The sequence below is a fragment of the Rhinatrema bivittatum genome, chromosome 8, assembly GCF_901001135.1.
Source record: "Rhinatrema bivittatum chromosome 8, aRhiBiv1.1, whole genome shotgun sequence".
Taxonomy (NCBI): Eukaryota; Metazoa; Chordata; class Amphibia; order Gymnophiona; family Rhinatrematidae; genus Rhinatrema; species Rhinatrema bivittatum.
Genome location: NC_042622.1, coordinates 168290475 through 168307372, shown reverse-complemented (window position 1 = coordinate 168307372; position 16898 = coordinate 168290475). Strand labels below are relative to the sequence as shown.

At 47.2% G+C, this 16898-nt stretch overlaps 1 protein-coding gene across 8 annotated transcripts in view; it reads right to left on the bottom strand.

Moving 5' to 3' along the window:
* Nucleotides 1-13491, bottom strand: part of GOSR1 (golgi SNAP receptor complex member 1) — a 98244-nt gene extending 84753 nt beyond the window's left edge. Inside the window, exons 1-2 of one of the 8 annotated variants that reach the window (XM_029611791.1) lie at nt 13218-13491; nt 12441-12561 (exon numbers count right to left, since the gene is read on the bottom strand). In XM_029611791.1, coding sequence (XP_029467651.1) covers nt 12441-12561; nt 13218-13374 — 278 coding nt within the window. In that variant the 5' untranslated portion in view covers nt 13375-13491. Of the gene's footprint in view, nt 1-12440; nt 12562-12916; nt 13100-13217 lie in introns of those variants that run through there. The other 7 variants (XM_029611788.1, XM_029611790.1, XM_029611792.1 and 4 more) reach the window with 7 other exon arrangements.
* Nucleotides 13492-16898: the final 3407 nt, after the last annotated feature.

The window sequence follows — 16898 nt, the reverse complement described above, 5'->3', positions numbered from 1 at the left end:
CAGGATACTGTATAGGCGCTCTATACAGTAAAATGGGTTGCGCGGGCTTAACGCTTCACGGACGCAGCTTGCATTTGCAAGCTATTTACATACAGGATCGAGCGGTAGGTGAGCTGCACTGTGCGTGCGGCAACCGTGGGTGCGCCGGGCACTAACGCAGCTTTTCCTACCGCTCGTTACTGGATAGACCTGTTTGTTTTCTCCTAAGGACTGTATCATATCTTCCAAGCCTTTCCAAATAGTAGCTTACCCTTAAAGGGCAGAGACCCGAGCTGTGCCTTAGAGGATACATCAGCCGACCAGTTTCTCAACCAGAGGAGTCTACGGGCCGAAACCGCTGACACCATAGATTGAGCTGAAGTCTGCAGGAGGTCATACAAAGCATCTGCATTGTAGGCCACTGCAACCTCTAAGTGTCCCGCCTGCACCACCTCTTCCTCAGAGAGTGACGGATTGCTTTGTAAAGACTGCACCCAACGAAGACCCGCTCACAGGGCAAAGCTGCTGCACATAGCAGCCCGCACTCCCAGGGCGGACACCTCAAAGATCCGTTTAAACTGCACTTCTAATTTGCATGCCTGAAGTTCCTTAAGGGCCGTGGCTCCCATCACCAGAATAGTAGTCTTCTTTGTGACCGCAGACACAGCGGCATCTGCCTTTGGGAGCTTCAAGACCTCCAAAGCTTCTTCTGGCAATGGGTACAGTTTGTCCATCGCTTTACTGACCTTCAGGCCCAAATCCAGACTGTTCTATTCACGGAACAGGAGGTCGGTGACAGAAAGATGGAAGGGAAAAAGACGTATTCGGACCCCTGAGGCCCATCACCACAGGATCTATATCTCCCATCCGGGAGTCCTTCTGTGGGGCTTCAATGCCCAATTCCACCAAAATCGCCGGAATAAGAGGACTAAGCTCATCCCTCCGAAAAAGACGGACCACCTTGGGATCATCCCCGTCCGTCTCATGAGGAACAGGACAGCCTTCCTGACAGGGATCACCCCCGAGAACCGTCCCCAGAGAGGGCTTGTCCCGGGGACCAGGCTTGTTCTGATCGGAATCCTCCAAGGTAGTATCCTCCTGAGTGGACCACCCCAGACCGCAGGGGATGCTTTACTCGCGAGTCAGATCCCTGATCCAGGGGCCTCGAACGCTTGGATAGATGGGCCCCATGGGACGGCACGGAACTACCCCCTGGGCATCTCTTATGTGCCTTCTGTGTTTTATAGGTCTTATGTAGGAATCTAATAAAATCCGCAGAAAAGGATGATGAGGAATCTGAGGCCTCCTCGAGGCCGTACTCCCCGGTGTCTGTCGTTTCTATCCGGGGGCTGCCTGCTGCGGGCACAAGGGAGGGGTATCCGACCTTCCCTGCATCGCCAGCTGCATCGCCGCGCGAAAAGTACCTCCGGAGGAGGAGGAGAGCTGAGACGCCGACTCCTTCCTGAGGCGCAGGCTGGCCGAATCGCTGCCTTCGCGGCACCATTTGTCATGTCCTCCCCTCTGGGGAGGCATGCAGAGCAAAGACCATCTTGGGACACCCGCGCATGCAGCAGGCCGCACCACGCAGCATCAGCAAATTGGCGTGGGAAGAGAAAGGAAGAAAAGTCTGCCTCACCGGCTGAAAATCTCCAGGTCCCCCCCTCAGAGGTAAAACCAGCGCCATTCGAACACTGCCTTCGCGGCAAACTGCAGTGTGAAACTTAACTTTTTTTTTTTTATACTTAGCTGCACCGCGGGTCTTGCACCGAATAGGGTGAGTGAGCCGGGCTCCCCGGTATCACCCCAGCCAGAGATGCAGGATCCTCAACCTCTCCAACTCCGGCGGCCTTGAGAACCAGGGGGGATGATTCCCTCTGAACCTAACAACCCCCTGGGAGACAGTGAAACGGCTGCTGAAGCTTTTAGCCTCGCTTTTACTTAAAAAAAAAAAAAAAGAGCTAGTCCTGACCTATCAGCCCTAGACTAACACTAACAGCCTACCTTTTTTTTTTTTCCAAGGCAAACTTTTGCAGGATTTTGCATCTCCACCATCTGCTGGAGACAGAGAAATACTGATGGACTGCAGGTGGCACCTCAGTATATAGGGCAGAGTCAGTCAAAGCTTTCTCTGACTCCATCTGCTGGAGGGGAGGCAAAACCAGGAGTCTGGACTAATCCGAGTACATACAGGGAATACATTTTGATTTTCAAACTATGGCTATCTGGTCTTTCTTTTTGGGACCTGCTGCTCACATTTCCATCCATTATTATATTTTGCTAGGCACCAGGAAATCAATAAAAGCTGGAGTACTGGTGAAAGTCAGAATCCAGATGTTATAGACTTGACTATCGTCAGTGCCCCAGGTTTCCTGCTGTTGTTTAAAGATAGATTTTGCAGCAATTCTGTGGCACATTTACATACACTTAAATCCTTTTGCACATCAAATAATGTAAATTTAAATTTGCATAATCAAAATAGTCATTTCCCAAACTTGCCTTGCGTCTGTATAAGTTATTTTGTTCTTTTGGGAGTTTTATGGATGTAGGAGAGCAGAGAAAGAGGAAATCTCAGGGATAGGGAAAGGACATGAGACAGGATTAGGAATGAAGAGAAAAGGAGGGAATATAAGGTTGGTGAGAGAAAATCAAGGTTAGGGGGGAGGAGAAGCTGAGAAGTTTGGGGAGACGAAGAGAAGGGTAGAGAGCTTCTGGGATGTTTGGAGAATCCAGAAGAGGAGATTCTAGGAAGGCATCCAGAGAAAAGAAAGTGGGGTATCCCTTCCCCCAGCTCCACTTCTCCTTACATCGCCCACTTTAGTCCTCTCTATCCCTCACATAAACATATGCATACATGCACACACTCATTCTCCCCCAGCTCCTCTTTCAGCCCCCCCGCCCCCCCCAATTCCCTCAACTCTTTTTTCACACATCTCCATTCCTTCAGGACCTCTTTCACACAAATCTCTAACCCTTTCTTCAAACCAACCCCATCACATACACCTACAGCCCCTAGCTGCGCCTTCAAACTTCCAGCTCCTCTTTCCTATCACAATCTCATCTCCATGCACAGATTCAGGCTGACAGGAGGAGAGAAGTGGTGGAGCCTCAGGCTGCGTCCTCCTCCGCCGCTGAGAGGAGGAGGAAGATGCGGGGGAGACAGTGAGTCCTGACCCTTGTAATTCAGTTTTGATGGAACTTCCTCAAGTCTGACTCCAGAGGCTTCAGATGATTAAAGCTTAAACAGGGGAGACCACGTGACCTGATGAGCAGGTAGGCAGCAGGCTGACCGCGCTCCTGGGTCCCCCACCGAAAAAACCCCTGGCACCGGGGCTGAAACCGCAACTCATGGCGGCCCCCACAGAACCGAGCCCCCACCAACAGATGCTCAACTTGATTTTTCTCAGTGGGGAGCCTGGGATGGCGGCTAAGACTCAGAGAAGAGAAAAACTGGCGGGTCGACAAGCCGAGGGCAAAATGGCCACCGGACCCCCGAGCCCCAACAGAGAAGGCAGACCTCGTGGGGGACGTCTCCCAAGCGGTAGTGCAGGCGCTGGAACAGAGATTTCTTGATTTGGCCCAAAAAAATCAGTGCAGGTAATGAAACTCTGCAGGAAATAAAAAACCAAGTAGCTGTCACACAGCAACGTATTGCAGGTATGGAAACCAAGACTCAGAACCTACTGCAGAAACAAGAACTACTCGTTAAACAAGTGGCCACGCTGGAATACAAGGTAGAAGATTTGGAGAATAGGTCTAGGAGAAATAACTTGCGGTTTGTGGGGATCCCAGAGTCTGTCCCTGACAGAGATCTAGCTAAAGCCCTTGAAACATGGTTAATACAGGAGCTTGGCCTAACAGAGCTCGCAGGCAGTGTAATAGTTGAGAGAACGCAAAGACTGGGGATCAAAAAACTGGAAGCGGCGAAACCAAGGGTGGTAATAGCGTGATTCTTGAATTTCTGCCACAAAACAGCAATACTTCAAGCCTTGAAGCAATATTTGCCTGGCTTATGAAGGCAATAAAATCATATTTCAAGACTACTCTGCAGCGTTTTCAGCTAAACGCAGGGAATTCTCCCCTATATGTGATGATCTGTTCAACAGAAAAATAAAACTCAAGCTGCAGTGCCCAGCCCGGCTCCGGGTGGAGCATAACGGGGCCTGGCGCAGTTTGGACTCCGTGGAAGCAGCACAATTCCTAACTGGTACTTTGGACAACCGGTGAAAGATATGGAAACCATAATCTGGTTCCTTCTGAATTATCTCTGTGCCTTTTGTTTTGTTTATGCATATTTTACTTGGACTGTAAAGTGGAATGCACTAGTTTAATATACTGTTATAAGGTTTGCTTGTTCTTAGTGACGCTTTGCTACTGGCAGGGGAGCCAGTAGGGTTACTCAGGTGGTCTCCTACCTCCATTATATGGAAGACTGTAGTGGTAAATTTGTAGGTGGAGTTGGGGGTGCGGGGATGGAGATCACGGTAGCGCTAGGGTTTTTCTGAATAGGCGCTATTTTCTATCCTGGAAATGCAATTATATGTTCTTCCAACAGATGGCTCATACTGCGAATTCACATGATCACTTTTAAGGTGACACCTCTAGGCTGGGAGGGGTTTGCCATAAGGTTTATTACATATGAAGCTGTTATCTACTTCCTTATCACGCCACGTCACCCAGATGGCTGACTGGCTTAGATGTATATCTTGGAATGCAGCGGGGCTGGGCTACCCTGTAAAGAGGGCAAAAATACTACAATCATTGAGGCGGCATAACGCCAAAATTGCATTTTTGCAAGAGGCGCAATTAGCAGTGGTGGAAAGCCAGAAACTATCCAGAGCCTGGGTGGGGAAGGTATTTTATTCCCCTGCACAGAACAGGAAAGGGGGAGTAGCATTCTTGATAGGGAAACATAGGTCTTTGAAGAAGCCCGGATTATTTCTGATGTGGAGGGCCGTTATGTTTTAGCCATAGGAAAACTATTTGGTGAAGAGGTAACACTCTGCAGTGTTTACGCCCCAAACTCTTACCAGCATGGTTTTTTCACACATTTAGCACAACTCTTAACGCAAAACAGAAAAGGGTTAGTACTACTACCGGAGATTTTAACCAAGTGGCCGATGGAGCACTGGACCACTCAAATCCAGGACCCCATCCCAAACCTTCCATATGGAAAGGAATACCATTCCACTGTCACCACCTGCAACTGGTAGACCCCTGGAGGATTTTACATCCTGAACAGAGGGATTACACCCATATAGTCCATGCCCATAAGTCTATGTCCAGAATAGACTACATCCTGACTTCCCCACAATGTTTTAACAAAATTGGATCAGCAGAGATAGGCCCCGCAGAATGTTTTGACCACCCCATGATATGGATCGATGCGCACCTAGGGGGCCCGAAACAAACTCAACCCTGGTGGCATTTCCCAGCACACCTTTCGGAGGATAAAGACTTCAAGATCTTTCTCCAGGAAAAGTAGAAAAATTACACACATCACAACATCAGGACACTCCAACTTTATTCTGGGAGGCTGGCAAGGCGACCATGCGGGGGGGGGGGAATTATTGCATATGTCTTCATGCAAAGGAAACTAGCTAGTAAACAGTTAATAGATCTGGGAAAAGATGCCCAGGTGGCAAAACAAAAAAAAAATGATAGCCCACCCCACTACTCAAAACTAAGCAGACTTATCGAGATTTGTTAAACACACTGAATTGCTACATCCATCGATGGACACAGCGAGACTTGCTTTGCTAGTCACATAACCTCTATAGATTCGGGAATAAAATGGGTAAATTATTGGTGAACCAGGTCTGAGCTCAAAGGGGGTCGGCTTTTATTGTGGCCCTCCGAGACAAACAGGGGATAAGGCGTACCTCCGGCCCTCAAAATCTGTGAACTATTCCGACAGTTCTATGAAACTCTCTCTGAGGCAGAGTCTCAGCCCCAGGCACGAGTAGTTGAGCGTAATTTTTTCAGCTCCATTTCCCTGCCTGCCATTACCGCTGCACAACTGCAAGCCTTAAATGCTCTGATCACCAAACAAGAAATCTGGGAGGGGACTGGGTCTAGCCAATCTCATAAGACGCCAGGGCCGGATGGTCTCAATGCCGATTATTACAAACTGTTAAAATCAGATACTGTGGACCCCATACAGCTCAAGGAGGGTCCACTAAAGAAGCTACTACGGCGTACATCACCGTTCTCCCAAAAAGCGGCAAGGACCCATTAAGCCTGGCGTCATATAGACCCATATCACTGTTAAATTAGGATGTTAAATTGTTCGCGCGGATCTTAGCAAGTAGAATGAGTGAGATTTTACCCCATCTAATATCAGACAGTCAAGTCTGTTTTGTAAAATGAAGGAAAGCTTGTAAACATCTCCTTAGTCTATAGGTAGCTATGACGCACTGTATATCCAGGGCCATACCAGCACTAGCGGTCGGATTCGACGCGGAAAAAGCGTTCGATCGGGTGGATTGGGATTATATGTTTTCTGTCCTACGGAAATTCGGGTTTGAAGGGGCGATCCTTCAAAATATTTCCCAATTGTACCAACAACCGCAGTCCATTATTGTGGCTAACGGCCTGATGTCTCCCTTTGCAATACATAGAGGAGTCAGGCAGGGATGCCCCCTCTCCCAGTTATTATATATCCTCAAGCTTGATCCCCTCCTACGGGCTATTAATGCAGACACGGGAACTGAGGGCTTACAAGTGGGGGGAACGTGTTTCAAGGTTGCTGCATTTGCAGATGATATGCTTATATTTGTAGTAAACCCAACTACTTCCTTATGTAGAGTCTTAGAACTGCAAAATCTATTTGGCCAATTTTCTGGCTTAAAGATTAATGTGGACAAATCTGAGGCCATAGATGTTACTGGCCAGGTACGTGTGATCTGGCCGGGAGCCTTCCCCTTGAGGTGGGTCTTTACCACTATGAAGTATTTGGGGATACATATTCCGGTTGATATTGGTAATTTGTATACAGCCAATATTGTCCCCCTGCTTACTAAGACCAAACAGAAACTAAAAGACTGGATGGACCTACCTCTATCTATATCTGGAAGAACAACTCTTTAAAATGATCGAGCTACCTAAGTGGTTGTATGTTATGCACATGTTGCCGATATGGATACGCTGTCAACATATCCAGGAACTACACAGGGCGCTTCGCAATTTTCTTTGGAAAAATAAAAAGGCACGAATAAGCTTGGCTCTGCTAATGCGTCCGATGGCGGTTTGATGTGCCCTAATATCCATTTGTATAATGTCGCCAACCGACTATGTCACCTCCAGGACTGGATCGGTGCGACTGACGTTCTGATACCCCAGGCTCTACTTCGGGACTGGTGTAAGCCTTTTGACTTATGCAATATTCTAGTAGTTCCACAATCAACATTGCCTCTTCATATCCAAGAATTTCCTTACTTTTAGGCTTGCCGAGCTGCGTGGAAGCAGTTGTGTTCACAGTTCCAAGTTTCCTGGCGGATGCTCACGTTTGCAACCATTGTTGGACTGCCGGCATTCTCCCCAGGATGGAAGAACTCTGTTTTCACTCAAGCACATTCACCAACTACTCGACCTCGTGGGCAATCACCTTTACTCCTTCACAGAGTTGCAAACTAAGTATGGATTCCCATTGGCTTGTTTCTTTGCATATTTGCAAATTAGACACTTCCTGTGGAACTGGGACAGGCCTTCCGTTATAGTTACCATTCACGGTAATTTGCAAAAATTCCTCACCCCACTATCGACACACAGGACCTGTTCCAGTATGGTCAAAAAACTCCTCCTTTTGGATACCTCAGACCAGACAGAAAAACTGGCGAGCCTATGGACTCAGGATTTAAACAGCCAAATCTCCTCCTCTCATCTCATCAAAGGCTTCAAGACTATAGCCAAATGTGTGGAAAATGTGCAAATGAGAGAAACCCACTACAAACTGCTCCATAGATTGTATGTCCCGCCTCTTCTAGCCTATAAATGGAAGTTGATTTCCTCACCTGCCTGTCTTAAATGCACCATGGATACAGCAACTCTGCTTCACAATCTATGGAACTGTCCTTCCATTCGACAATTTTGGGCTATAGTTCTCCATTACCTTGGCGGCCTCTTGGCTCTGGTCTTGCCCATGAATCCACAACTATGCTTATTACATCTCATCAAGGATACGCTGCCAGGGCTACACAGACACTCTCAATGCAGTTTTCTGAGTAAAGCTTTCTTACTGGAGACACAGACAATCCTTACCCAATGGTTAGCGAAAGAACCTCCATCGCTGACTCAATGGTGACTAAAACTACATAGGTTAGCCATTTACGAGCAATTATCGGCAAAGACCTCACCCTCTACAAAACGATATGATCAATACTTGGGACGTTTGGAATCCGTACTTGCTTTCTCTCAACCCTCGGGCACGCAGTAAAATTCTGGACTCGACAGCATGACAGCCTTCCTCCATCACTATGATTTGCACTGTATCCCATTCAGGCATGACAAATAGACATTGCTTAGTTACACATTTCTTGACGACTCCGGGCCATGGTTGTCTATGCTACTAGGACAGTTTTACAAGAACCCTCAATGTTACAAAAAGCTTCATGCTCTCCGTTAGTGAACTTATTGTACATAGATTACAGTTGTTATAGCATTAAGAACTAAAACTTCAAGGACTTCTTCACTTCTGTCTATCCAGGAATGACGCCTGCCACGATTAATGTGATATTTGTCTGTATTTTTATTGGCTTGTACTAAATAGCACTAAGGGGAGGGAGGGTTGGGGGGTGGGGGAAAATACAGGAGGGTGAGTAGGGTGGAAGGTGAAATGTCACCCGTATACATGTACAAAACCGTTTGCCTTATCCCATATGATGTTGCGAACCCTATCTTGGATTCTTTTGTCTTCCATACCTACTCCTTTGGGGAGTTTGTTGCTACTGATTGCATCATGTCAGTGTTCTGCTGTTTTTGTTCTATACTGTGAAAAAATTATTAATAAAAGGTTAAAACAAAAAAAACCCAAACTTAAACAGGCCTTGAGATGCCAGGAAAAGAAATGGCGCCAAGACCCCTCTCCATCCCAACTGGCAAATTACAAAACTGCCTTACACATATACCGCAAAACCATCCTTAAAACGAAAAGAGACTTTTATGCCATTAGAATACATGATTTACAATACAATGCTAAAGCCCTTTTCGCTCACCAAAACTGCCACCCCACCCATACCCAATGAAGACACACAAACAAAATGTAATAATCTCGCACTCTTCTTCTGCAACAAAATCTCAAAACTCATGCAACGCTTTCCTTCCACATACAACACACCTCATACCTTGCACACACTAAACAACTTTGAACCTACCTCCTCCTCGGAGACAGAAAATATACTAAAGAAAATGAAACCAACACGGCACCCATCTGATACCATCCCTACTATAATAGCAAACCCATCGCAGATATCATTAACTGCTCCCTTACCCTCGGAAACGTACCATCACCTTTAAAGCAAGCCACCGTCAAACCCCTACTCAAAAAACCTAATCTGGACCCTACTGATCCCTCTAACTTCCGACCCATCTCAAACCCACCCTTCCTGGCTAAAGTACTTGAAAAAGTATTAAACCTCCAGCTTTCAGACTACCTTGAAAAACATAATATCCTTTTCCAGTCACAATTCAGCTTCCGCAGATTTTTCAATACAGAGACACTCCTAGTCTCCCTCACAGACACCATTCTAAAAGGTTTCGACAAAGACCAATCATATTTACTTGCCCTACTTGACATATCCTCTGTCTTTGACACTGTAAACCACAACATCCTATTATCCCCTCTCAAAGAAACTGGTATATCTGGAACCCCCCTTCACTGGTTTGAATCATATCTAAACAACAGACTTTACAAGGTTAGAATTGACGACAAGGAATCTAAACCTATCCACCTATCCGGGGGCGTTCCCCAAGGCTCCGCCCTCTCTTCTACCCTCTCCAGTATATACTTGTTGCCTCTCTGCCAACTTCTCTCCGATTTAGGCCTCCTCACTTTATTTATGTGGATGACATCCAAATCCTCATACCCATCACAGATTCCGTAGCCAACACCCTTAAAACCTGGGAAAACGCCCTATCATCGATCAATAGCCTCCTCACCAACCTGAGCTTGGCCCTCAATACCTCCAAAACAGAACTTATTATCATCTTGCCACCCCATAACCCCATCAGCACCCTGCCCCAAACTATTACATTCTCACAACAAGTACAAGACCTTGGTGTCACTATAGATGACCACCTTAACCTAAAAAGATTCATTGGCTCAACGATGAAAGAATGCTATTTTAATCTAAACACCCTTAAGAAACTTAGACCTCTCCTCCACCTCAACGATCTTCTGCACTGTACTGCAAGCCACTATACTTTCCAAAATAGATTACTGCAACTCCCTACTCCTCAGCCTCCCCAAAGCCTCTATTAAACCCCTTCAAATGTTTCAAAACTCAGCTGCCAGAATACTCACAAATACCCACAAAAAAAAGACCATATCACCCCTATCCTCCGAGATCTTCACTGGCTCCCCATCTCCTACCGTATTATCTACAAAACACTCACCATCTTACATAAAACACTCCACAACCAGAACATGCGCTGGCTAAATAACTCAATACAATTACACAACCCTAACAGACCTACCAGCTCATCCTACAAAGGCACCCTATGCATACCTTCACCGAAGCTTTCCCACCTCACCACCACAAAAGAACATGCATTATCCATTGCAGGCCCATCATCCTGGAATTCCATGCCACCCGATCTCCAGCAAGAACAGTGCACCCAGAAATTTAAGAAAAAACTCAAAACCTGGCTCTTCAAACAAGCCTGCCCTTAATCCATTGTACCTCATTCTCAATACCATCTTTGATGTCTAAACCATTGTTTTTGTAACACCGCAGTGGTTCTCCTTCCTCATTGTTATCATTTTATAACATCGTGGTTGGTGCTCCTCCCTCTTTGTTCTCACATTGTTATCAGTTTTTGCGTTTACCCTATCTTGAAATTTCTTAGCTCCTTTGTTATCAATGTTCCAGTTTCATGTAACTCTCTCTCCTGTTAATGTTCCATGTAAACCGGCATGATGTACCTACGAATGTCAGTAAATAAAAAACCCTAAATAAATAAATGATTTGAAATACTGCTTGTCTTCTTCTTGGTTCATGGGATAGAAATGGAAAAATAAATAAAAATCCACTTCCAGCATCACCTTATACAAGTTCCTTAAACTGCACCCTTCCTTCGTCCTACCTGCAACCAAATAATAGGAATAAACCGATCCTTCTGCACTTCTGCCATTTCAGTAGTTGTGCTGTACTGTCCAATAACGAGAAAACTGCCAGTACCATCCACTCAAGAGGCAGCTAAATATGCTTCTTTGATGTGCTATCACTCTAAATGCACCGAGATCCTGTGCTATACAAAGCCATATTCTTATATTGCATCTGAGATCTTTCTAGAATGAAGGTAGTTCTTTTCTCCCACATGGCCATTCCTTTAATGTACACAAGGCAATCAATCACATATGCAGCATGTAGGAAAGTAGATTGTTGCTTTGGTCTGGCCCTAGTGTTTTCCCCAGATTTTACAGTTTTACATGTGGCTGTGTTTAGAATACCTCCAACTGAACATTTCCCTAACTCCTGAACATCAAATATTTGTGTTTCCTGAGCTGATGGAATTATACATATGTACTTCAATAAAGCATTTATAGTTGCAGCTGACAATCAAGAGTTTTGTGTGTGTGTGTGTGTGTGGGAATGCTTTTAGTAATATGGAGGGTTTAATTAATTCAGACCAGTGGTGTAAAACTAATTAAAATAACAAGTGTCTCTTAGTTTTTCATTCATGGACTTAGCCTTTTAATTACTTATAAGAATCTAAAAACTAAGCAAAGTATGGTACAGAAATGTTCAGCAGTAGTAAAAACTCCAAATTATAGACCAATCTCGAGTTATCATCACCCTTCAGAATACATATTAACCACGTTTGTATGTGAGAAAAGCTACGGTGTTCTCAAATCTACATGACTAATGGTTTATGAACTCTTCCGCCATAAACCATAGAAGAGGTGCAGCAGAGGCAGCAGCACTGTAAATTTCTCTCACACACAATACAGCATTGGCAGTAGCAGTTGTAAGTTTATCCTTAATTATGAGCAAGAAGGACTCTTTGGGATCCTGCTGAGTACTTGTGAGGTCAGGATGCTGGGCTTGATGGACCTTTGGACTGATCAGGTATGATATTTATGTTCCTAAGTTCTGTGATGTTTAAGAAAACTTTACACTGCTGTTGCCCATAACATATCTGTTCTGTGGTGGGATAGGGGGTGGGAGAGAAAGAATATCCTGAAATCCATAATAAACTCCATATGTATAAAACACATCAGAAACAGAAATTAAGTCTTGCAGTACCTATACCTGTGGCGCCGGATCTCTCTGGCATTGCTATGGCTATAACTGGTGCACAGTTTACTGAAGGAGACCAGCTTCACATCCAGTTCATTCTCTAGCTGCCGGGCCTGCTTCCGCAGATCTGTCAGAAATCCAACACACACAAAGCAGTCAGGAGAAAGCATATTAAGATCCCACAGCCTGACCAGGTTATTATTATTATTATAGTCATCCTGAGGAAGTGATAGAGGTTGAAAGCAGACACATTGCACATAGCTAAAAACAAGTGGAAATGCAAAAAGAGAGCACTAATTGGCTCTTTCTGAAGATTTTCTGTAATACCAAGACCATCTTTAGGACTCCATCATTGCAGTGCTATTATATGTACTGGCAAAGTTAAAAGCTTGAAAGATAAAGCTACTGCTACCTATTCAAAACAATAAAATCTAACTGAAAATAGTAGATTCAGATTAACACAGTGACCTCAGATTCCGTACCCTTTACTGAGCATTAATGCTGACAAAGTTCTTCCAAGCTAAACTCCAGTCCAGACTCTAAGAGAACGTATGGGGAAGGCCTGCATTGACACTTCTTGCCTTTCCAAACCCACACTGAGGAAGAGTTACACTCAGACACTGTGGCTATTTCCCTATCACCAGAGGCAATAGAGGGTGAAGTGACTTGCCCGATTACAAGCAGTATGGGTGGGATTTGATCCAAAGTTTCCCTGATTCTCAGCCCACTACTCCCCTCCTCCCCCACCCCCAATAGTCACTCTGCCCCAGGTAAATGTCCCACCTTCCCCGCCCCCGAGCGTCAGATTGAAAGAGGATCGGGGTCGCCCCCTCACCTTCCCAATAGTTGCTGCTTCCCGTCGCCATCTTTGTTTTCCAACGTCACCGAGTGCGGGCAGCAGGAAGATAGAGACGGGAAGGCGGGGACCGAGAGCCGCCATGAGGCAGAGAGCGCCCTGCCGCCGAAGCAGCGCCCACAGCGCCACCTGCTGCTTCCCGCGGGCAGCGCAGTGTTGCCAACCTCGCTTATTTACCGCGAGATTGGGCTTCTTTTCCTAGTCATTCGCGGTTTTTTTCCGATTCGCTAGTTGCTTTTAATTGGGCTATTTTTTCTGCCAGTCGCGTTTTTTTGGGCTTGTTGGGCGGGACTTGTGCTCTGAATCATGTTACAGTGATTGGCTGCTGCTGCTGCTGCTGCGATGAAGCCTGTCCATAGCAGGCACACCCTATCCCTATATTGCAGCAGTAAGCCAATCAGAGCAGGAGCTGCAAGCCTTGTTGATGCACACGTCAGGAGCACATTTTGTGGGCAGACCCAGCCAGCACTGCACAGCATTGCATGTAGGCGAAACGGGAAGGCCAGCAACACAGCGTTGGAGAAAAACAGCAAAGGAATCCAGAGTGTGCAGCTACAGCCAGGTATCAGGAGGGAAGGAGTTAGTATGTTGGGAGAGGGTAATGAGTGTGTGGGGGGCCAGAGATGTGCTGGGAGGGGGGGGGAAATGAGTGTGTGGGGGGCCAGAGATGTGCTGGGAGGGGGGGGGGAAATGAGTGTGTGGGGGGCCAGAGATGTGCTGGGAGGGGGGGGAATGAGTGTGTGGGGGGCCAGAGATGTGCTGGGAGGGGGGGGGGAAATGAGTGTGTGGGGGGCCAGAGATGTGCTGGGGGGGGGGGGAATGAGTGTGTGGGGGGGCCAGAGATGTGCTGGGAGAGGGTTAGGGAGGTGGGAATGAGTGTGGGGGGCCAGAGATGTGCTGGGAGAGGGTTAGGGAGGTGGGAATGAGTGTGGGGGGGGCCAGAGATGTGCTGGAGAGGGTTAGGGAGGTGGGAATGAGTGTGGGGGGCCAGAGATGTGCTGGGAGGGGGGGGGAATGAGTGTGTGGGGGGCCAGAGATGTGCTGGAAGAGGGTTAGGGAGGTGGGAATGAGTGTGTGGGGGGGCCAGAGGTGTGCTGGGAGGGGGGGAATGAGTGTGTGGGGGGGCCAGAGGTGTGCTGGGAGGGGGGGAATGAGTGTGTGGGGGGCCAGAGATGTGCTGGGAGAGGGTTAGGGAGGTGGGAATGAGTGTGGGGGGGCCAGAGATGTGCTGGGAGGGGGGGGGGAATGAGTGTGTGGGGGGCCAGAGATGTGCTGGGAGAGGGTTAGGGAGGTGGGAATGAGTGGGGGGGGCCAGAGATGTGCTGGGAGGGGGGGGGAATGAGTGTGTGGGGGGGCCAGAGATGTGCTGGGAGGGGGGGAATGAGTGTGTGGGGGGCCAGAAATGTGCTGGGAGGGGGGGGGGAATGAGTGTGTGGGGGGCCAGAAATGTGCTCGGAGAGGGTTAGGGAGGTGGGAATGAGTGTGGGGGGGCCAGAGATGTGCTGGGAGAGGGTTAGGGAGGTGGGAATGAGTGTGGGGGGCCAGAGATGTGCTGGGAGAGGGGGGGAATGAGTGTGGGGGGCCAGAGATGTGCTCTGAGAGGGTTACGCAGGTGGGAATGAGTGTGGGGGGCCAGAGATGTGCTGGGAGGGGGGGAATGAGTGTGTGGGGGGCCAGAGATGTGCTGGGAGGGGGGGAATGAGTGTGTGGGGGGCCAGAAATGTGCTCGGAGAGGGTTAGGGAGGTGGGAATGAGTGTGGGGGGCCAGAGATGTGCTTGGAGAGGGTTAGGGAGGTGGGAATGAGTGTGGGGGGCCAGAGATGTGCTGGGGGGGGGGAAATGAGAGTGTGGGGGGCCAGAGATGTGCTGGGAGGGGGGGGGGAAATGAGAGTGTGGGGGGCCAGAGATGTGCTGGGAGGGGAGGGGGGGGGGAAATGAGAGTGTGGGGGGCCAGAGATGTGCTGGGAGGGGGGGGGGGAAAGGAGAGTGTGGGGGGCCAGAGATGTGCTGGGAGGGGGGGGGGGGAAAATGAGAGTGTGGGGGGCCAGAGATTTGCTTGGAGGGGGCTGGGGAGAGGGGTATGAGTATGTGAGGGCATAAACTGCTATAAAAAAATAAAATGTTTCAATCTCATGTTTTTTGGGCTTGTTTTTTTGGAAAAAAGTGCTTGTTCTTTCATGAAAACCTGGCAACACTGGGCAGCAGCCTCTCTGCTTCATGGGGAAGAGAGTCCCTGTTTTCTACCAACTATGCCTGATTTGTAGGAAATGAAAATCGTAGCAGCAAACGGGCCTGATTTGCTGACTATGCTCATTACTCATTACTGCGAATAAGCATCTTTCATTCTATTCCAGCATTCACTAGTTTTCAAATTGGTTGCACTTTAGTTTCTTAAAGTCAGCTAGAATTTTAATTTAATTACAAATCAAGATAAATAGTGAAAGGTACAGAAACGCTGCGAATGCAGTACCTGTAAGTCTAAACTTTATTTGGATGCAAATCTGGAAAATTACTTGAAGGATAGGGGAGAACAAAAAAAAAAGTTCATGACTGTTAGAATACGAAATATGTGGCTCTTTAATGAGAGGGAAAGAAAGAAAACATAACAAATGATCACTGGATTTGGTAATATTGCTTTTCATATGAAAGGTTCGGCTAATATCGTAAATAAAGATAAATGAATCTTTAAACCCAGGACCCAGGCACTCACGCAGCCATTAGTCCTCATTTAAGAAACTCACTGTGCTTTACTTTCAAAACGGAAATCGCTAGCGTTTATTGCTCATTAGTGGTAAATTAACAATTATTAGAGAGGAATGGATGAAGGCCTGACAGTCGCTACCTCGAAGCTACCGTATTATTGCTAATTTACAAGGTTACCTGGCTCCTCTAATCCAGAATAGCTGTTAAACAGGCCTGAGTTTATCAATAAACACACTAGCCCTGTGCCTACAAGGGCAGCAGGTTGACTGAAGATTTGCTGCCTTTCATATATCACTCAGTAGAGAACAGCCCTCACCTGCTCCAGTCCCTTCCCTCGAGGCAGCATGCAGAGAACAGGACAGCCTGCAGCAGACGAGAACAAAGGGGAATCATTTTGGGGAGATTAAGAGGGGCTAAATAGAGAGCATTGGAGGGTGGAGGCTGGGGAAGGAGAGGGGGGATTGGGTGGGACTCAGTATATGTCTCTATATGAGAGGTGAACAAGGCTAGGGGACGATGTTCATGTGTGTGTATATGTCATACTGGGTGGGATGTTAGAGAGGAGATGCAAAAAGGAGCAGGACTGGAGCACGTCAAGGACACCTCCTTTCCTCCCCACCCAATGCAATCCAAATCTTCCCTGCCTTGAGCTTGGATTCTGTCCCCTGATCCTGTAACCATCCTTTCTTCCTATTCCCTTCTCCTCTTCCTCAGTCCAATAACTTCCCTCTCTTCTCCTTCCCATTCCTCATCCTCCCTATCCCTAGTCCCCCTTTCTCTTCACTCCATTCCCCTCTCTGTCTCTTCCTTGTATGGATATTTGAGATCACTTGTTTTCAGCCAATATAAATAAGTGTAGTTTAAAGCTACTTTATTCTTATAATTAACCTAATAAACGAAGGTTG